The following is a 22,166-nucleotide window of genomic DNA, read 5'->3' on the forward strand; positions in this document are numbered from 1 at the left end:
GTAAACATACTCGGCCAATAAAGCTTATTCTGATTTTGATTGTGAAAGTGTCATTGGGGGATTCCTACGACACGTGAATGCGGCTCGGTAGCAGGCTGAGCACAGCCCTTCTCACTGTCTGTATCGATGAAGTTGTTTCAAAGATGGCGGATTTCCTGCCGTCCCGCTCCGTTTTATCTGTATGTTTCCCTAACTGTCTCCTCACTAGCGGCGAGGCAGAACAGATGCGGAAATCTAAAGAGATAGATAAGTGTATTAATCGGGATAAGACGTATGTAAAAAGGCTAGTAAAGATCCTGTTGCTTGGAGCAGGCGAGAGCGGCAAGTCCACTTTCCTCAAGCAGATGCGCATTATCCATGGGCAGGACTTCGATCAGAAGGCCAAAGAAGAATTCAGAGCTACGATTTATAGTAATGTTATAAAAGGTGAGACTACACTCAGTACACTGTGTCTTTCACATGTTGACGCTTGCCTGTTTGAAACCTTTTTGCTGGTCTCTTTCTGTCTGGTGCTAAAAGTATGGAGAGGGAAGTTGGTAGCCATGCTAGCTGCAGCTGAACCGACTGGAGGCACTTTCTGTGTTCAACAAAGCTGGTCTGCTTTGCTGGTGAGGCGACCAAGAAACGCCCATGTTGTTTGTGTTTGTCTTCACGGTGGGACTGAAGGGAACGGACGAGCGGTGTGCTCATTGTCTGTGTTTATTCAGAGCTTGGCAGATATTATTCATGTTATCCTTTCTTTATGTGAACGTACACAGCGGTTTGACATTGTCCCAGTGTTTCCTTATGGCCGCTGTTAGCACCGAAACCTGCTGCTCTGTTATGTATGGAGACAACGGGACACCAAAATCCTTTGAAAAATGTGGCTGTTTACTGTAAACTTGCCTCTCATCAAATGAGAACACGGGCAAGTCCTCTCCTACTGAACCACAGCATGACTGAACACTGCGGAGCTTTTCTGAAAGATGACACATCGATACATGAAATAGCACGCTGGTTTACCCATCTGGCACGAACATTACGAGCCGTGTACAATCTCACAACTCATCTTTTTTTTATATAAAATGTGTAACTGTGTTTTGAGATTGCTAGCTATAATAGTACTACATTTTGAATTCAGTTTGGTTTCTCCAAACAGAAAAAGTCTACATATCCGGGCAGTGTGTCTGAAAAGTGTGACATTGTGTGACTACAGGTGGACAGGTTTTCAGCTGTCAGACTTAAAACGACAGAATCACTTCACTCACAACTTCCCAGTCTACCTCCACATTTAGAGGGTCTGCTGTGTCATTTGCTGATGGACTTCATTAATCAGCCAGTTAAGTTGCTCACATGTGGCATTATGGGATAGTTGACTTTTAGAATTAAAGGTTGTGGAACCCACAAACACTTGAGCTGTTTCCTCAAAGTGAGTCAGAGTAACCAAAGAATATCCAAGTAAACTCACTTAGTGAATCAGATCGTTATAAGCAGGGTGTCTCGGATCAGTTTGTTCTGCTTGGAAAACTTGCTGATTTTGTATTTGATTCTGCAGCCTGTTTTTGCTCAGTTTTTTTTCCAGATATTGAGCTGTATCACAGAAACAGCCGTTCACTAAATCCATGTTGTGTGTTTTATTTTTCTTTTAGAAGTTGACTCGTGAGCATACGAGTGAATGTCCATCACTGTCTCCCGCTGCCTGTATGACAGCGCTGAGCCACTCTTGGCATTGTTTATCTTTTTTCTGTGTTCAGGAAGTGTTCACCTACCCCTCACCCTCCTAGTGCAGTAACTGATAAACATGTTTAAAATGTCTATAATGTAGACTGTTAGCGCACCTTCCTGTGGCTATCTGACACACAGTTCTCTTCACTGGAATGGTTTCACTGTGAAAATCAATTACAGGAAATATTGAGTTTGCAATAACAACATGCTAACGTTGCTCCCGTGCTCTCTTGTTTGTGTTTTAACTCAGTTAAAAAGAAGCACTCAGATGACCTTAGATTCAAAATAGTCTATTGCACATTATTTTTCACCGTTAGTTTTCAACTTAATGTTAAATTCACGTTAATAAGGATTCATATGAAAATAGATGCCAGTTGACATGACATTTATGTCTCTCCATCATGTTTACTTTTGAACTTCCAGCAGGTTAAAACTATTTTGTCTCCTCCTGACCATCTCTGTGATGTATGTCAATACACCCTAACCCTTCCATCAGCATGATTATAGAATACAGTATTTATGTAGCCTGATTTATTTCTAGATATGCACTTTGAGTCAGCTGGAAGTTTTGATGGAGGAACTTATTGAATCATCACAAAGTGTCTGTTGCTCATGTGGAAACAAGCATCATCAATCATATGAATATCTCCCATCACTGTGCATTGACTACATACTGAGCCACCACAACAAAAGGGGACATAAACACTAAAATAGTAGTCATTGATTACACAGGATGAGTGCACAGCTGTCGTAGTATTTGCTCCTTTCGGTTGTGATCACCAGGGCTTGCTGAAAACTTTGATGATTTGAATATCGGAGGAGAAGCCCCAGAATTGAGCCTCTTTTTGTCAGTCGCTGCTTTTATAAAAATGGGAGGGAAAAAAGAAAGATAAAATAGGAACCACAAGCACATAAATGGAGTGGACAAAATAAAATACAAAGGTCGGGTGGCTGCGGCTTTGTGTGGATGTTAATTTTATACCTGATCTTCCAAGATTTAGCAATAGAGCACACTGCTGGAACTTTTGGTATTGACTCACTACACAATTGAGCGTGTCTTTCTCAGCCTTCCCATATCTAAGTCTTTGCGCAGATTGACATCAGCTCTGTGTGACAAAACTCAGACCCCTCACTCATTTCAATAGGTGAGTTCAGCAGTAGTTTGATTTCTTAAACATCATGTACACGGCAGATTTCTGCATTCGGGGTAGAGGATTATAGAAATCTGATTTCCCCCCAGCTAGACTTCTTCTGAAGAAAGCCAGTTTCTCTGCCACATGTAACCAGGCTTCTGTTTGTCTTTCTACCAGTGCATAATATATTAAGACTTAACACGGAGAAGTTATCACTGTGACAGCAGAGCAGCTGGATGAAAGGAGAGATCATTACATGTCACAATGCATCCTTGTATTTAAAAATCATTCCCCCCAAAAGAGTCAGATGAAGTCCTACCACAGTTAAGATAAGTCACTCTTGCTTCTAACATAATATTAGGGGTACAGGGTGAAATCTGCTTACTGACCTGCTGACTGTGCATGTGGATTTACAGTAACCAGGTAACTAAGGTGCTTTCCTGACTTCCTGCATAACTTAATTTCTGAGTAACCTGATGTCTTGTGTGCATGTAAACTTACTGAATGAGGGCAACGTTTCGGTTCAGTGAAGGTGCCAACGCGGAGGCTTTTGCAGAAAAAGATGAACCTGGTTTCAACTTTTGCCACAACATGATGTCATCCAGCAACACGCTGCGTCATGCAATTAAACACATGCAGGTAAACATTCCCGGTAGATGAGTCAAAAGTGAACAACTTCTTTTTCTGTCAAGCTTGTGATCATGAAGATGGAGGATAAAACAGTTGCTGCAGAGTTTATAAAATCCTTCACAGTGTTTTTCAAACTCAGGCACATATGACTTAAACTTGCCTCTCTGCATCATAGTTCAGCCAGACCCCTTCTAGTGTTTTAATACAGGCTGCTTTCAGTCTAAATGGCCAGTAACTGTTTGATGGCAGCTCTGCTATTTAAATGATCTCTATGGACCTCCCTTCTGCAATCAGCAGGAACGGCCTGTTTCTCAGGCTACGCTCTAATCCTCCTGATTTATAGTGTCGATACCTTTGTGACAGCATTGTAAGTGCTTCCTAAAAAGTAGTTATTGACTCTTAATTGGGTTAGATTTAGCCAGGCTTGCAGTCAGAGCCAGTTTTTTGAAAACGCCGATGGAAAACACCAGCGCAGTGTTAGCGTGAGCTCAGAGGTGATCGGCTCTGAATGTTCCAGGTCTTTGTGCGGTGTGTGTGAAGTCACTAACAACGAACCAATGTCTTACCACAGACAGGAGGCTCTATTTGCACTTCCATGATGTCACTGTGATTGTGGGGGTGGGGGGAGAGAGAGGTCGGTGGGGTGGGGGGTGGGGTTCGTTACATGTAAACTCCCCTTTTGAATTGGTGCAAACAGGGAAGTGTGAACTATGAGGCTGGAAAGGCTTGCTCAGTTTCAGTCAGGGGGAAATGACTGATGACTGATGCTTGTGATGTGGATACAGCGAACAGGAAACTGTTAGTGTCATTAAAGGATAGAAGTTAAATCGGTTGGGGTCGGGGGAGTTTCGTTAACATGCAAGGGTAGTGTGTAGGAGGTTAGTGTGTATTTTGTGTCTCATTCGCAGAGTTAAAAAAGGGACATGCTGTCATAAGATGAAACATTGATTTGTTATGCTGTGGTGAGACCATCCAGTGTGATAAGAGCTTTAGAGAAACTTGTCACTGAGTAGGAAATGGGGTCAAATGAGATGAAATCTTGGCTACGACTGAAGCTTTGAAAGAGAACAAAGTGTCTGACTTAAGTTATCAATTAATCAATTGGTTTACTTTATTTGTCCCCATCGGTTGTGCACCAGTGTAGCACGAGATACAGAGGAAGAGACGTGAGACATCATTTGTGTTAAAACTCGCACTCCTCTCAGTCATAACTCTGAACATATCTGAACATAGACATGATACACATAGTTTTGTATTCAATGTGATTTACACTTTCCAAGGGTATCTATCATCATCTCTGATACATTCATCATTCATTCATCCACATACATTCATAAATCTGCTGAAATTGAAGTGATTTTAAAAAAAACAAAATGCTGTGATGATAGAACAATCCAAAAATATAGTGGGTTGCCTAATATATCATGTTTTACATTCAAATACTAAAAGCTACTTAGCTATGTTAAAATACAAAATATATAATCACAGAGAGAGTTGAGCAGTTGGACAAATGGCTTCTTATCTGCCAAGACACAAGGGAGCTGGACCCTTTCCCAGCATGCACTGGGTTAGAAGTCACCAGAGTTTCCATTTCACCTGACGTGCATCTGTTCTTTGCAGTTGATGTGTGTGTGTGTGTGTGTGTGTGTGTGTGTGTGTGTGTGTGTGTGTGTGTGTGTGTGTGTGTGTGTGTGTGTGTGTGTGTGTGTGTGTGTGAAATCAGTGTTTCAGGTCTTTTAATGAGGCAGAAGTTTGTAAAAGAAGGAGACAAAACTTGATGTATTGACATTTAAACACTGCAGTAGTAACTGTTTGAAGAGGATGTGAACAGAGCTGCATACATGATCAGACTTCCTATTGTGCCCGACTGTTGGAACCCAACACTTGTTTTAAGTGGTTGTGAGTGTGCAGTCAGGGAAAATGTCATGACTGACCAGCTGCATTGGTATTATTTACACAATTGAGGAAGTTAGACGGCCTTTGGCATTGTTAAAAGGACATGCAGATTCTAGTGTGGTGGGTGCTCCTCAGAGACCCTGGGGACTCACTGAGTGTTAGTATAACACTGTGTTATGTTATGCTGCAGTGCAGTGTGCTACCAGCCTGATCCTGCAAAATTGCCTGTACATACATACATTTACTGTGTAAGATAGCTAGGACCTGCTCTTCAATAACTTGACATTTTAACAGTCCTGCACACCCACACCGGCTTTGCTACTTAGACCTCTCATCAGGTTGAAGTTGGGTAAAGCTGTGCTGGAAATGATTTTGAAGTCACCAAACATGTACTGCACCAATAAGAATGATAAGTAGTTCCACCCAAACAAATGCAACCAAACTAACAACAGTGTGAGAAATGTCAGTCTACCACAGTCAGACATAATAAATGAAAACAGACTGTGTAGGTGAACCATGACTGTGTAAACTATAACTGAACTATAAAACTATCCAGATAAAGTCATAGTGTGTTAGTCTGCACTTATGATTATCAGCTTATCTGTAAAAGAAAAAATAGGAGAATAAGTAGAATAAAAAATAGGAGAATAAAAAATATAGTTGAATAAGTAGACTAAAAAATAGAACAAGTAGAATAAAAATAGAATAAGTAGAAAAAAATAGAAGAATAAGTAGAATTAAAAATAGTAGAATAAAAGATATAGTAGAATAAGTAGAATAAAAAAATAGAATAAGTAGACTAAAAAATAGTAGAATAAGTAGAATAAAAAATAAAAGAATAAGTAGAATAAAAAAAATAGTTGAATAAGTAGAATAAAAAATATAGAATAAGTAGAATAAAAAAAATAGTAGAATGGGGGGAAAAAAACCCTCCAGTGTAAGTTCAGAGAACACAAAAGGTGATGTCTTTAAATGACTTGTTTAGTCTGACCAACAATCTAAAAATCCAAAGGTATTTAATGAATAAAAACATGAAAGAGAAGAGCTGTAAATACTGCCAGTGTTTGTCCTTTCTGCCTGATAGATGACTTAAATGAGTTTCAGCACCACTCTTCTTCAGGCTAGATGAAACAGGATCATTGCAGGCAGACTTGGACGTGATATGTTGATATTCATATTTGTCCCATATATCAGCACAGCTGCACCGTGTTGTGCTGTGAATCTGTCTCTGTATTTGTTTTCTGTTCTGCACGCATGCTGATGCACGCAGACATGTACGCCAAACACATCATTTTGTGGTTCCAGAAGTACGACTTCAATGTAACGTGACTGATATTATTAGTTGAAGTCTAGTTGAAGTTTAACTGAAATGAAAAGGCGAGTGTCAGAGCCGTGCTAAAGCCTGTTTAGTTTTTTTTTCCACAGATGTCTTGTGGACTGTGTGTGTTTGTGTGTAGGTAGGTGCAAGCTGCCTTCCTCTTTGTGTGGCTTCAGATGATTGCAAGTCCAGACCCATTGCTTTGTGTGGAGCTGACAGAAATGTGTATCGCTGAGTGCGGTTTGAGATTTCTTCTTTGGACAGAATCCTCACTGAGTAGATTCATACTTGTGTTTGTCTCATCCAGAGAAAAAACACAAAGAAATGAACACTATGTTAGAGAAAGTGCAGATGCCACTACTAGTACACTTTGTAGGTTCCATTTCTGTCACATGTTGCAGACGGCGGTGGTGCTACGGAAACACCCTGGAAAAGAGTGAATGGGTCTCTCAGGTCCGTTCCCCTGTAGTGTTGCTGTGAGGAGCTGCTGTAGGGATCAGAGGGGGAGTCACATGCAACAAGCGTCCCCAGCCGGACTCATATGAAAACCGAGCAACAACTACCATGACTTGAGGCTGAAGCCAGTGCACAAGTACCTTAAAGTACCACAAACGGCTGCTAGATGCTCCAACTGACTCCCATTCAAAAACTCTCTAGAAATACTCCTGTTTTTTCAACGAGGCGTTATGGTCTCAATCTCTAAATTCAGGCCCTCTAATAAATGTGCTGGTGGTCATATAGTAGCTTTGATGTCTGGCTATGTGGGCGTTGACAGCCGCTGTACAACTGATGGACATGCAGGTCAAAATATGTCACAAAAGAGAAAGTGTACTTAGATCAGACATCATAATATATGGAACGCCTCAGTGTTAAATAAAGAAAATGTGATTCAGTCTTACATCTACATCCATAGTTCACTTACCAGTTTCATGTTGTAATTAGTCTGCTTTTGGGAAGCCTTGTTAACTAGACTAACTTAAACTAGAGTAAAGCTGAAATTATAGTTGCTGAGTCCGTGAGGGTCCACGTGATGTAAATGTGGTCATCCGAGGGTGTGCATGTAGGCTCTGTGCGGACATTTGCGTACCTGTAGACAGAGATCTACTGCACATGTGTGGAAGGCATCCTCTAGGTGGACACCAGAAGGGTCTTATAAACAGAACAACTACCCGTCCGTGGTGTCCACAGCCGTCCGTTCAGGAGTATAAATGAAGCTTAAGAAGTAAGTGGAGTAGCTCGGTCACATGCACCTTGACTTGCACGTAGCAGTGGTCCCTCGAATGTCTCCAGAGGCCATGCTGCTGACGGAATATACTCATTTTCCTTTTTCAGAGGAAGTTTCTTGTTTCTTAAGAATGTCTGTGTGATTTAATTGCAACACATTCTTCATGTATTTCCACCTGCATTAACCTGCCTTTTCCTGATCCAGATAAGATCACCAGATACAGATCACATGTACATTTGAATCATCAAGTGCTGGTCTTTTTGTTTTGTTCAACAGTGGCATTCCCTTCTTTCTTTCAGTTTAGACTTGAAGCTGATACTCTTGTGAGTGTATACAGTTCAACTTTTTGCATGTCAGTAGTAAAGTATTAGTTTGGTCTGCTGTCCTGTTATCTGTCCCCAGCTGACAGACTAAAAAGTTTGACCGTGTTGTTTCCAGTGCGGAGCAGAGATGAGAAAGTGCATGTGAAAGCTGCATCTCTTAGCACAGGAACTGAGGACATGTGCAAAGGCACAACGCATTCATCCTCGTGCTATGAGCTCATACACACACACACACATACGCGGACACACCGACACACCGACACACGCCCTGCAGACAGCTGGATTAACCTGAGTGTTGGGGACAGCCAAGGAACATAGCACATTGTCAGAGCAGACTTGTTTGAAGGGGGTGAAGCAGAGTTCACAGAGCAGTAATGTAAACTCAGCGCCTCAGCTGGCTGCTCATCTCTGCTCACTGGACCGCCACAAGCTTGTGCTCAACCAAAATCCTGAAATTTGCACAGCTTTCTCCAAGGATTATACTTTTAGAAATCACTGATGATAATATACAGGTGTTTTTATCCTATAATATCATATTCACCCCAGGAAATAAGCTAGGTGGTAAGCACTTCCAACTTCTCTTTTTCTCAGCACATCATCAGCACTTGATTGTGACTTTTAGGCTGTTTATCACTGAGAATTTACTTTTTTTCTGCTGCTCTGATTAATGACTGTGAAGCCATTGTACCATGTGATCAGTCAACCACATGCTGAGCTGAACCACACAGATCAGGACGACGCATCTGAAATAATAACCTTACTGACGTCATCTTGACTTGATCTCGGAAACTTTTATCATAGTAAAATCCCGGGGGTGTGATGTTTTTAAAGATATGGATGATTATTAGACAGGAAGGGTCTAATGAAAAACACTTATCAAGGTGCGTCGTGGTGGGGGACAAAATCCACAGTCCTCCTGTGCAAAAATGTATTTAAATGTTTATCTATGAAGCTTGTGCACTAAATGACTGTGTGGACACACTGTGGATTTTGGCCTCCATCACTTACATTGAAGCACATTTGAAGGATCTTTTAATATCCAGTATGAACAGGAGGAATGATTACAGTGAGGAAAACCTCTTTCACTGTTCATATGGACACCTGACTGATGTTTTAAGACAGACTTTGTGAACTTTTGTGAACCTATCGTTTAACAATAATGATGTGAAAACACTGGTGTGGATGCCGTCTAACGCATGCAGTCTAATTGCTGTGTTTATGAGAAATACAGAGGTCATGGGCCAGGAAGGATTGAGAAAGCCTGCAGTAATCCTTTAATAAGCTGCTAACCTTTGGTTGTGTTGGAAGCAGGTATAGTGTTTGGCCTCTGTGCATGGTTCGACATCCCTGGGGTTCAAACTGATCTCTGTTTGCATGTCCAGTGATTTTTCTCTCATGTAAATCCACCAAGAAAAATCTTGTGATAGGAAACGTAGTCGTGTAATGGAATCTGTGAGGAAACGGATCATCTCGACAAGAATAAACCTCTTGACGTGTCTGTTTTTTCCTGCTCCAGGTATTCGAGTGTTGGTGGACGCTCGAGAAAAACTACACATCCCATGGGGCAACCCGTCCAACCAGATGCACGGAGACACCATGATGGCGTTCGACACCCGAGCTATGATGGCCCACGGTCACGGCATGGTGGAGGCCAAGGTTTTTCAGCACTACCTGCCTTCCATCCGAGCCCTGTGGGCCGACCAGGGCCTCCAGAACGCCTACGACCGCCGCAGAGAGTTCCAGCTGGTGAGTGTGTCATGTGAGAGCGATATCCAGTGTCCACACTCCCACTCTGTAGATGTACAGCCCTACAACAAACGTCCTCGTTGTATTTCTGGTGACCTCTGAGGCAAGTTCTACTGCTTGAGGGCAGTAGAAGGGTCCGTAGCGCTGTGCAAAGCATCGGTGACGTCTAGTGAAGAGGATGAATTTCACATAGAATAGCTCTTGTGTATGGATTTAGCCAGAATGACTCATGTATGAAGTTATCAACCCCAGTGCTTCAGTTTTTGCCCTCTTGTTGCACAGTTTGACATCCCTCATATCGACTTTTACCTCTATTTGCATGGGACACATCAGCAAACTTGTGAGTAGGTAGAGGAGTCTCTGAGTGTACAGACAAGCATTGACAGTAACAGATAAAGACTCTTCCTCACAGTTGATGGAGCAGAGCTGCAGCTGCTGAGCGAACACAGACGGACACAGACGAGCTAATGAAGGGCTGCTTCTCTCACTCTCTCTCTCTGCTCTCTGTCTCTCTGCCTTCCAACGCCCTTCCTTCCTCCATCCCTCCCTCACTGCTCTCTACCACTTTAGATTAGGAGGCAGGACAGAACGTCTTAACCAGAGCTTCTTCCCCGAAGCTGTACAGTTGATAAATACACAAAAGTTGGTCTAATTGTATTGTACGGTATGTGGAGCTGCACCTTTTGTCCTTTTGTTTGTATGCGGTGTATCGTTACAACCATTCCATCTGTACTGAGATTCATCCCACCAGCCCTAGCAATGTGGTAATAAAAGGAACTTGAAACTTGAAAATGTGGTCTAAACAGCGTCTTGCTCACAAGGAAAATGAACTGGAACCGTCCTGCAGGGAGATGGCTCTGCCAAAAGTCTGTTCGGAGCAGCTGAAAATCCAGAGAGCAGTTAGCTCACTGTGCATTAGTCTGTTTAATGTTAGCGCAAACAACTTCCTCAACAGATGAATCCTTGGTTATTTTAGGGATGATCATTCAGTGATACTGTTTATTAACTTTCTCAAGCTGACACATCTATACAGAGACATCTGATGTCACCAAAGTCGCACATCATTTAGCATCTGCTTATAGTGTGCTCACATTCAGGTTGTGCTCTATCATACGGTTCAGGACACATATTGAATGTGATAAAAAAAAATGTGTCATATCATGATATGAATGATATCCTGATGTAAAATCCCAACAACTGTGCTGTGATTTTGGGGGGTCTGATAAGCCTTCAAACTCCTGGATGTGTGTCTCAATCTGGACGAGCTTGATCATACATCATGTCTCATCAGTAGCTGAAACAACGTGCCCCCACCAGCACAGCCCCCCTGCCTTGTTTTAACACAAGTCTGATTTCAGTCTGAAGGCTGGGCTTCCTACACAGTATGGAATTTGATTTTAGTCATTTCCAGGTCTGGATAAGTATGGAAAAAAGAAAAGAGTATGGAAAAGCATTTGTGCTATTGCCCCAATTCTGTTTTCTAAAATATAAAGCCACTACTGTCTGCATCAAGTTCAAGTTGAAGTTTGATATTTATCAGCTGGACGTTTATATTCATGTCAGCAGGTCTGCAGTCAGAGTGATAACGATTAGTTGATTCATCAACTGGTCAATCCACAGAAAATTAATCAGCAACTGTTGTGATGATGAATTAATTTTTATCAGGTTTTCTTTAAAAGAACACATATAAAAACAAAAGCACTACAAAACACAAATAAAGTAAAGAACAACAAGGGGAGGATCCATCTCTTAACTAAACAACTATATGTATGTGTGTGTATATGTTTCTTTAAAATATGTGTTTTATACACACACACACACACGTGTATATCCATATACGTACACATTCAAGCCATAATAATTGTGCAGTGTTCTAGTTGACACATGGGTAAGCTGTTTTAAACACATGTCATCAAAGGCATCAATCATAGTTGAAATGTAATTCTCTCTGTTGTGTATATATTAGACTAAACTAGGTTGATCTCCTCGTCTTTCTTAAGCCCATTTCTGCTCAAAGCCTGTCTGCACACCACTAACAAGCTATTCTACATCACCAACCTACCTTAATTGAACATTTTCATAGATTTTCATCTTTAAAAACCACCTCCAGAACAACCTGGATGCTTCTCCAAAAACGGAGCCACAAAGGAACAATTCCAGAGAATGTGGAAGTGATTTGCCACAGCAGATTAATCCTTTTGTTTCATTTCTGAAGAAAAAAAGGTCCACATTCTCTAATATGAATATTTTCTGCTTTATTCAGTCTTCTGTGATAGTGAAGTCAACACTTGAGGACTTTATCTTGGGCTTTGGGAAGCAATGATGAAGATTTTTCACCATTTTCTGACATTTTATAGACCAAACGACTAATCAGTGATGAAAATAATGATTAGGTAGATCCTTCTATACAATAATACCTGATCAGAGAATGATGTCATAGATGAGCCACCAGGTAGAATACAGCTGTGCAATCCACTGCACAAACACAGAAGGAGACGCTATCGAATGACTAACCAAACTAACGAAACAATAAAAAATCAAAACCACCACAGAAACATTTAAATGTCAGTTTCATTAGTTGATAACTAATAAATCAATGGCAGAAGTTGTGTGGTTTCATCCTCTCAGTGTGGATGTTTTCTGGTTTTTCCTCTGAGCCTACTGTAGACTGAAGGATCAAGTGATCAATCCAGAAAACGTTGAGTAAATGAATCTATAATGAAAAGAATGTTTCCAGGTCTTCAGCCTGTGTTGAGTGGAACATAACAACATGTATCTGTTGTGAGTCTGTTTTGCTCTTCAGTGTTGGATCACATGTCGATGTAACCCACTTCCATATTGATTCGAGCATGTGAAACATGACAATAATGTTCAACTCAAAATGTTCTCTCTCTCTCTCTTTCTCTCTCTCAGGGGGAGTCAGTCAAGTATTTCCTGGATAATTTGGAAAAGCTCGGACTGTCGGTAAGTCCCGCCCACACCGCTGAAGGCTCCACCAATCACAGACCCCGGCAGGCAGGATGGCTGATTGAAGCAGATGGGTGTGATAGCGCACAGTTTGTCGAAAAGAGAAGTGAAACTGTAGTCTTCCTGTCCTCAGCCCTGTCTCCACACTGCTTTGTTGTTCCAGCGTACGCTCACTATTCCTCTCATGTCAGCAGGCTGCCAGCACCGCCCTGACACCATCTGACACGCACGCTCAGACAAATACATAAGTAATGCACAAGATACTGACAGCTACGTTTTGGAAAAAACAACATGTCTTAAAGTCAAGAGCCTAAAGTCCTGGATGTATAAAGCCTGCTGAAATCATCCAACAGAAGAAGAAGAATGTGACAAACTGCTAAAAGTTTCACCGAGCCAGTTCAGAAACACATGAGGTTGCGGTCATGTGACAAATGACTGAAAGTCAACGACAGTTTATGACGTTAAGCAACAGTTTCCTTGTTAACTGTGTATCATCCCAACACTTGGGTCGTTATTGACCAGTCAGTGCCTCTTTGAAGTCCTACTGAGTCACATTTAGTCATCCCTTTTTTTTACTTTCAAGAATAATGTCATGTTAATGTCAAGTAAAACGGGTGTGAAAGCTCTCACTCAAAGTCTGTTCGGCAGTCTCCTTCCTGCTTTCCAGACTCATGCGGTTCTCTCTATGGTATGAAAGCAAAGCAGAGCAACCACAGGATTTTGTCATAGTAGATGTGTGATCAAAGCATGACCTCAGAAGCGTAACTACTGTAAAGTACATCTGCTGATGGTGAACCGACACGGAAGTGAATTTCATAAGCCATCTGTATATATTAATGCAAGACCATTTGTATCTGCATCAGCATGTGGGTGTGGGGGATTTTCACTGATACACCGGAAAGAGTAAATGAGTGTTTTGGCATTTAAGTGAAAGAAACGTAAGAGCCTCACAGTAACACTGTCCTGATTCTACCTGTTGATGACATCATGAGTCAGTCACAGGGAGGATGACAGGGTTAGCTGTCAGTCCATGTCATGGGTCTTTTCTAATAAGTCAGTTTCAACAAATCAGAACAGACGTAAAAGGCAACAGTGTCTCATTTCTTTCCTCAGCCCGGATAAATGAAAGGAACCAAACCCCAGGTGTGAAGTGAGCTCACATATACACTCTTATAAATATTATGTACTGCACTCAGTTGTAGTCGTACGGCTGGAGGTTTCTAGAGTAAACACACAAGCAGCTGAACTTCTCCTGGTGTTTTTAGCCAGACTTTCAAACCACGAACAGATTCAGTCTTAAACTTCCTTCCTCAATTGAAGTGAGCTTTTCCAACCCCTCTCACACCCAGAGAACACCGCTCATCGCTGTGATATTCTGCACTGTCTCTGTGTGGATTTCCTCCTTGTCATGTTACTGTAGCTGCTGCTCTTTTTCCTGCTCAGTGCAAGCACACACACACACACACACACACACACACACAGAAACGGGTGCACTGGGAGCACTGGGGGAGTGCGTTTTGAAAAGAAAGGATCTTTGGGAAAATATCCGTTATTTGGGAGTGTGTTTGTGTGTGGGCACTCACACGCCGGCATGCTCTTTGTCAGCAATGAGTCATCACCTATGGAATGTCATGAATTCCTGTCTTGTGTAGCCAGAGGGCACACACACAAACACACACACACACACGCAAACACACACACACATGCTCGTCAGTCAAAAGTCAATGTGGAATAACTTTACATCGTTTTTGGTCACCAAATAGTTGAAGTTTCATATGTTTCACTTGACTCGACCAAGCCCTGTCAACACTAAGGATAACTACCCAGCCGCGTGCGCACACACACACACACACACACACACACACACACACACACACACACACACACACACACACACACACACACACACACACACACACACACACACACACACACACTCTCCCCTGAAGCCCCACATTTGTTTATGCACTCTGGTATTTCAGGAATGTAGTGTGTTAAACAGGGATGTCCCCAAAGCAGCAGCATGAGATGTGTGATTTTATCTGGAAAAAAGCAGCTCTGCATTTCTTTCTCTTATTTTTACAACTCGTCAGCATTTCAGGCTTCAAAAATGTATCAACAGGACTTAAACAGTGTCTTATTGATTCTGCACATTTTTGCCAGAGATCTTAGATTACTATAAAAAACCGCACCAATCTGTAGAAAGCTGTATCTAATGAATGTGATTATCTGCTTCCAGGACTACCTCCCCAGCCAACAGGACATCCTCCTGGCCAGAAAGCCTACTAAGGGCATCCACGAGTACGACTTCGAGATCAAGAACGTGCCCTTCAAGATGGTGGACGTGGGCGGTCAGCGCTCCGAGAGGCGGCGCTGGTTCGAATGCTTCGACTCAGTCACTTCCATCCTCTTCCTCGTCTCCTCCTCTGAATACGACCAGGTGAGTCAGGTCTAATGATAACCTCGCCGTCCCTCAACAAACCAGCATGACTGTCTCCCAGCTAATTTAACAATATTATGGTTATAAATATTTCACATTTGTTCAAATAGTCCCAGAAACTAAGGAACAAAGGAGCCATTTTCCAGTGCAGGAACTTAACAAGTCATATGGGGTTTCCATTAGCTCAAATGTATGTCATCAAAGGCTACAGTGAGATGTGATATTTCTATGTGCTGTTTGTTTGTAGGCCAGTGAAGGAAATGGTTTTGAGACAGTCAACAATAGAAGAAGTGGTGCTTATCAGGGTTTTCCCTGGATTTTTTTTTGAGACAAAGGTGGCAAAGTTTGGAGAACGTGCGTGGTGCGGTGTACACGGTTCGTGAGTTTAGAGTGTTGTGTGATTAAGTGGAAAAAAATCATGATTTGACAGTCTAAAGTGTCCATAGAGATTTAGATTTTATCCCAAGATGGAACAAAAAGAGGAAAAATAAAGGTTGTGATAAATGCCAGTGTTTATTTAGTAGGTGTGGGACTTTCTGCTTCTCTCTTGATACAATACTTGGATGCTGATTCCATTCAGAATAGATTCTTGATTCAAAACTGATTCTTGACTGAATGAATAGAAAAGGGGAACTATTTCCAGTCTCTTGCTCCAGTTTACTGTAGGCCAAACCATTCACTGCTGTCCTTTATATTCCACTGAAATACAACATGAAACAGAACTGGCTGATAAGATAACTGGTCCGCAGCCGCTTTATTTTACAAAGTTAACTGCATTTATGAATGATTGAATTCATTTGAAAGCATTGTGCAGTCTTCTTCTGCCTGTATGACAATAACAGACTGAGGGGGAGGCAGTCTGCTCCACTGTGTTGTTATTACCGTCATGTCTCCAGCAGTAGAGAGCAGCCTCTCTGCTGCAAGACATCACTATCAAAGACACTGAGTGGGTGCAGGGGGTTTTGAGGTGAAACAGACTGAGCACCGAGTTCTATTCTTCACCTCAGAGTTGGTTGGAGTTAATTAATGCTGCCGGTCCGGCATTAGTCTCTGAGTGACGATGAGTGAAACTCATCTGCTTGAGCAGCCTCTCACAGTACCTGGAACTTATATTTAATGTCTTCTGAGTAATTCCCAGGAACCCAAAGCAGGTGGAGAACAGTGGAAAGAAAAGCAGAACCCATAACATTAACTACAAGTTACACCATGTCACAGCCCTTTGATACTGTTGGAACTGAGAGGATATCTGAAAGTCTCAACCTCTCAACAGTTTTGTGTGAGACACACACACTACGGCCCAGGTTCTAAATTTAGACTCTTTCCTCTGGTTGAAATTCAGGTGAAGTTCCTGTTCTTCAGCTTCATTTATACTTCTGCATTACGGGGGGTTACACCGTTCCCATGGCAGCTACGGCTGTAGGGACTACAGAGGCCGCAGAGATCACATGACAGACCGCCAGAACTGATTGGCTGCTTGTGTTTTTCTGATGCTGGTTGGAGACATTTGATAGTGAAGTGAAACAGTTCCTGTGGGGAATACAATCCATCAATCAGTTTTTATTTGTATAGCGCCAAAATCACAACAACAGTCGTCCCAGGGCAATTTTCACATAGAGCGGGTCTAGACAGTACTCTTTAATTTACAGAGAGCCAACAATTCCCCCATGAGCAGCACTTGGCGACAGCGGTCAGGGAAAACTCCCTTTTAACGGGTAGAAACCTCAAGTAGAACCCGGCTCTTGGTGGGCGGCCATCTGCCTTGACCAGTTGGGTTAGGAGAGAGAAAGAAAGAGGGGGGAGGGAGGGGCAGAATAACAACAATCATAACAATAACAATAACAGCAGCAATAGCCGGGGAAGGACACCAACAGGACTGATCTTTAATTAAAGTAAAGATAGAACCTGATCAATACATCTGTCTAGTGTTGTGGTGAAGAACAAACATAAACCTGCATCATAAAGGTTCTGGAAACATTAGTGTTTTAAAAGGGCTACGAGACAGTTTTGACACAGCTACATGCTAAGCTAGGTGAAACAATCCTACGCTGTCACCAGTCACCTTTGACCCCTGCAAACACATGTATGCATTCTGACATCTCCAGGTGCTGATGGAGGACCGGCAGACCAACCGGCTGAGCGAGTCACTCAACATCTTCGAGACCATCGTCAACAACCGGGTGTTCAGCAACGTCTCCATCATCCTGTTCCTGAACAAGACGGACCTGCTAGAGGAGAAGGTGAAGCAAGTATCCATCAAAGACTACTTCCCCGAGTTCTCGGGCGACCCCATGAGCCTGGCGGACGTCCAGCGCTTCCTGGTGGAATGCTTTCGCAAGAAGCGCCGCGAGCAGCAGCAGAAGCCGCTGTACCACCACTTCACCACGGCCATCAACACCGAGAACATCCGGCTGGTGTTCCGTGACGTCAAGGACACCATCCTGCATGACAACCTCAAGCAGCTTATGCTGCAGTGAGGGGACAGACCAGGAGGACGAGGAGGAGGAGGAGGAGGAGGAGGAGGATGAGGAGGAGCAGGAGGATGGGTGTGTGGAGGCAGACAGAAACTGGGTGTCAAGGTGCCTTTTTTCCTTACCCCACCCACCAAGCCTGTAAGGGGAGCAGGTGATGTCCCTCCACCCATCCACCCTCCCTCCCTGACTTTGACCCACTCCTCACTTTTGAAATTTGACTTTGTATTAAAGCCACCACTACTACCGCCATTCCCCCCCCCCCTCCCCCCCCCCACGCTTGCTCTCTGCCTTATCGAGCTTGTTCACTGTGACTTACAACAGCCACCTTCGGCTCAGAGCTCCAACCTCCCTGTGACCCTTCAAACCACTGTAAATGACCTCTAACCCCCCCACCCCACCCTGTCTACACTCTCCAGTGGACCTCCCTGAGATCTTATATGGTATTTCCTCCCTATGTGTCGCTCTAATTCACACACTGTCCCTTCTTTTCTATGCTGCTCTGACCACTGTTGCTAGGGAGGGAGAGAGAGGGGGGAGGGGCTTGTTTTTTAGTTTGGTGTTACTGAGTTACAATTCCCTGACTGTTGCCAGGTTTTGCCTTCCTCTTCAGAGCTGCTTTTGTTTTCGTCTTTTGGTTTTTACATCTGCTCTCCACCGGCGCTCGGTGATGACATCGCTGGGGTGGGGATTTCCTCTGAGAGAAGTTGAACAGGAAAAGAACAGGGCTAACACACACACACACACACACACACACACGCTCTCTCTCTCTCTCTCTCTCTCACACACACACACACACACACACACACACACACACACACACACACACACACGCTCTCTCTCTCTCATACACACACACACACACACACACACACACAGATAGGAATTCCTGTTCTGAAGTCCACTCAATTCTAATTTTCTAATCATTTTGTTTCTTTTTCTAATATATGAATTTATGTACTATGCATTTTTCTTTAACTTATATTTTATAGGGGTTTACACTTTGTGAATTTGTGACTGCTGATGGACTCTGTTACAGTTAATTAAAGGGTGGGGGGGGTGGGGGGGGTGGGATGGGGCTGGTGAGAGCACAGACACAAACACATAGACCACTTGTAAAAGTAAAACAGCACGCTGCAAGGGCTGAGAGCGACACGTCGTATTGAGCTGTTTCTCAGGGCACATTGTGAACCACTTCAGTCCTATGTGATTGGAAGACAAGCGGAACTCTCATTTCTCTGCCCTCCTTCCACGAATCACATGACATGATTTCACGGTGTCTTTTTTTCCTCTGTATGTGTCAGCAGAGACATCGCTGCTTCTGAAGCAGACCTCCAGTTAATCTTCAACCAGTAGACTGTGTTTGTACTGAACAAAAATGAGCTCATGACACAATTTCCAGCTGTTAGAAACATGTGATATGTATCTGGATATGTCATTTGGATTCTTTTTACTCCTGGTATTAATAAGCATCGTCATTATATGGATTCTGAATCTCAATATGTAAAGCAGATTTATAAGCAGGTATATCATGACAGTTAAAAGCTACTTTGTGTCTTTTTTTTTTTTGTTTTTGTTTTGGGGGTTTTTTTTTGGTCAGAGGGGGAAGCTACATTTATATAGACTTGCTAACTGTGCTAAACAGTATAAACAGAGCCAGGAGAGAAACCAGTGCTAGCTCAGTAATGTGACGCTGTGCTCGCACCCTCACACTGCTGCTGTATGGGCTCTACTTCTTTTCCTTCTGCAGAAGAAGAGCTCACCTGTAGCTTTTTTTTTTGACAGGAAGCTTGAGATCGCAGGAAAAGGTGGAGTCAGGTGACTTTTCAACTTGATCTATGACCAAAATGTAGAGATGTCATGTCCAGCTGGCTGACAGTGAGAGCCAGATGTGGTAGGGTATATACATCATCATCATCATTATCATGTGTTTGTCCTGATCCAGATACAAATCACATGTTAATCCCAGGTGGAAGTGGGGTCTATAATTTGATTCAAATTGAACATATTTTTTTTATCTTGCTTACAGTCTGTTGGACTCGTAAACAAATCATTTAAGTCCAGAATCGCCTAAAGTTCTCTCTCTCTCCAATGGCAAAGTATTAAGAAAGTGATGAAGAGTAGCCACTAACACGTGTACTTTGGTGGCTAACCGCAGCGTACTGAGAGTAAACTGATAATGTATATATGTACAGTGTTCACATTGATCACAGCTGTATTGCAGAGCTGCACAATGAGGTTAACAAGACATTAACCTCTTCAACTCAACCCTTCATAGATGCAATTATTATTTAAAGTAAAGCGGAGATGCAGAAGTTTTCAAAGATACCAGACGTGTCAGAAACAAGGTGCAGCCTGAAAAAACATCCGTGTCCTCTAATGTAAGCATCATGTACACGCTTGCAACTGCAAAATCAAGTCCATACAAGTCAAATAGCCTTCGTAAAAATATTTGACAATGACGACAGAAGACGTGGTCCAGGTTGAAAATTGCCAAATATCTACTCCCACACACACACACACACACACACACACACACAAGCCCGTAGCTTTCATCTCTCCACCAGAGAACAAGGAGGCAGGAAACGCTTTTTTTTTTTTTTCTCCTTCCTGTCATTGAGCGTCGGGTCTACTCTTTCTTTACTTTCATCATTTTTGAATTTTCTGAAAGGTACCTGTTAAAGCTGTCTGTCTCTCCCTTCCATGCATCCTAAGTTAAAAAGAAAAAGGGATAAAGCCAGCCTGTATGTTACTAATGAAGCGGCTGCTCTCACTGTGTACAGCTCCTGTACAGTTCACATCGTCCTCGTAACTCCTCTTCTCTAAAAGTCTAATGTATCGTTACGTATCTCTCACACCCACTTCACTCTTACTTCCCTAACAGCCGATGTATCTCTCCACACACATTTTGTATGTATGACCGTGAGTGTTATTTCTATTTCATTTCAATATTATTTGGATGGTATTAAATTCAAACTAAAGCAGGCATCTGATTGGCCTGTTTTTAAGGTGTTTTTTTTAGGAGACGGTCCCGTTACTCAGCTTCCTCCAGATGTGTTGAACATGTGTCTGGTTCATGCTAACACTTTGGGATAATTATCAGGATGATAGAAACGTAGAACACATGTTTTATTGAGCTTACATCTCAACTTTCAACCTGATTCCAGAAAAGCTTCTATTGTTCAAATCTCAACAGAAAGCTTTTAGGATTGTTAGCGTGAGTCTCCATAGATGTCTTCTATTCTATTTGTTGCTCTTGATGTTGTAGTTGTTGTAAATGTTAATGGCAGCTAATCACTGAAAAGACTGAATTACAACCCCGTTAGAGATTGAACATGCCCCCAGTTACTCTGCAACCAGTGACACTCCCACTCCCAGTTCAACAACATCCCTCGTCTACACCCGCTGTATTTCAACCGTGTTTCTCAGTCGTCTGTATCAGTTGTCTACAGCACACACTAGAAACCATCCAACGAGCCATACACATGTAACCATGGTGCTATGAATTATGGATGGCTGTCATATACAATATCTGACAACCACAATAAGTAACTGTACATTTACTGACTCTAGTGTTATGTTACTCTTCAAGTGTTTGAAAGGCTGAACCAGACTGGTTGCAAGTTTTGACTTCTTTACTATAAATGATGTATACTGTTCATGCAAGCTCCATGTTTTTAGATTTGTTAGTCAAGTCATTTTTTTATTTTTATTTGTAAAGCTCAATATCACAAATGTACCTCAGGGGGATTATGATCTGTACAGCAATACAACATCCTCTGTCCTCAGACTTGCAATTTAAATAAGGAAAAACTCCCTAAAAAAAACCCTCAACAGGGAAAAATGGCAGAGCAGCAGAGGAGGGAGCCCTCTCCCAGGACCGACAGACAGGAAATACTGTAGATGTGTGTACAGAACAGACCTAGAAAGCCAGATTAGAAAAACAGGATGGCAAAATTATAGATAAACTGGCAGATTGTGAAGAATTTGATCAGGGGAGGGGATGTGAGTGTGTTTTTCCCGGAAATGAAAATCATCGATCAGACTGTTAAAGCTCTAGTTGTCATTATCACACTGACATTGTGTTGTAATGCAGCTACACATTAATTAGAAAAGTCTGCAGTTACCTCACTTAAAGAAAAGTAACATTATTGTAAAGTAATCTGTCTCACTATGATGGATTATGAACTCAGGCATGAGTCTGCCAATAGATTTGAATAATGAGTGGAAGCCAAAAGCAGACAGCAGTTATACAGGATCTGTAGTAAATGGGTTAAAACAGTTAAACTACAGCTAATCATGTGAAATATATCAAG

At 42.3% G+C, this 22,166-nt stretch overlaps 1 protein-coding gene across 1 annotated transcript; it reads left to right on the forward strand.

The window, feature by feature from the left end:
- Positions 1 to 112: 112 nt before the first annotated feature.
- Positions 113 to 20,858, forward strand: gna13b (guanine nucleotide binding protein (G protein), alpha 13b). Its single transcript, XM_044331228.1, has 5 exons — positions 113 to 426; positions 9,746 to 9,975; positions 12,889 to 12,939; positions 15,182 to 15,382; positions 17,485 to 20,858. Exons 1-5 carry the CDS (start codon positions 144 to 146, stop codon positions 17,854 to 17,856), a joined length of 1,137 nt encoding a protein of 378 aa, XP_044187163.1. The 5' UTR covers positions 113 to 143; the 3' UTR covers positions 17,857 to 20,858.
- The last annotated feature ends 1,308 nt before the right edge of the window (positions 20,859 to 22,166 follow it).

This window comes from Thunnus albacares, chromosome 17 (genome assembly GCF_914725855.1).
Source record: "Thunnus albacares chromosome 17, fThuAlb1.1, whole genome shotgun sequence".
Lineage (NCBI taxonomy): Eukaryota > Metazoa > Chordata > Actinopteri > Scombriformes > Scombridae > Thunnus > Thunnus albacares.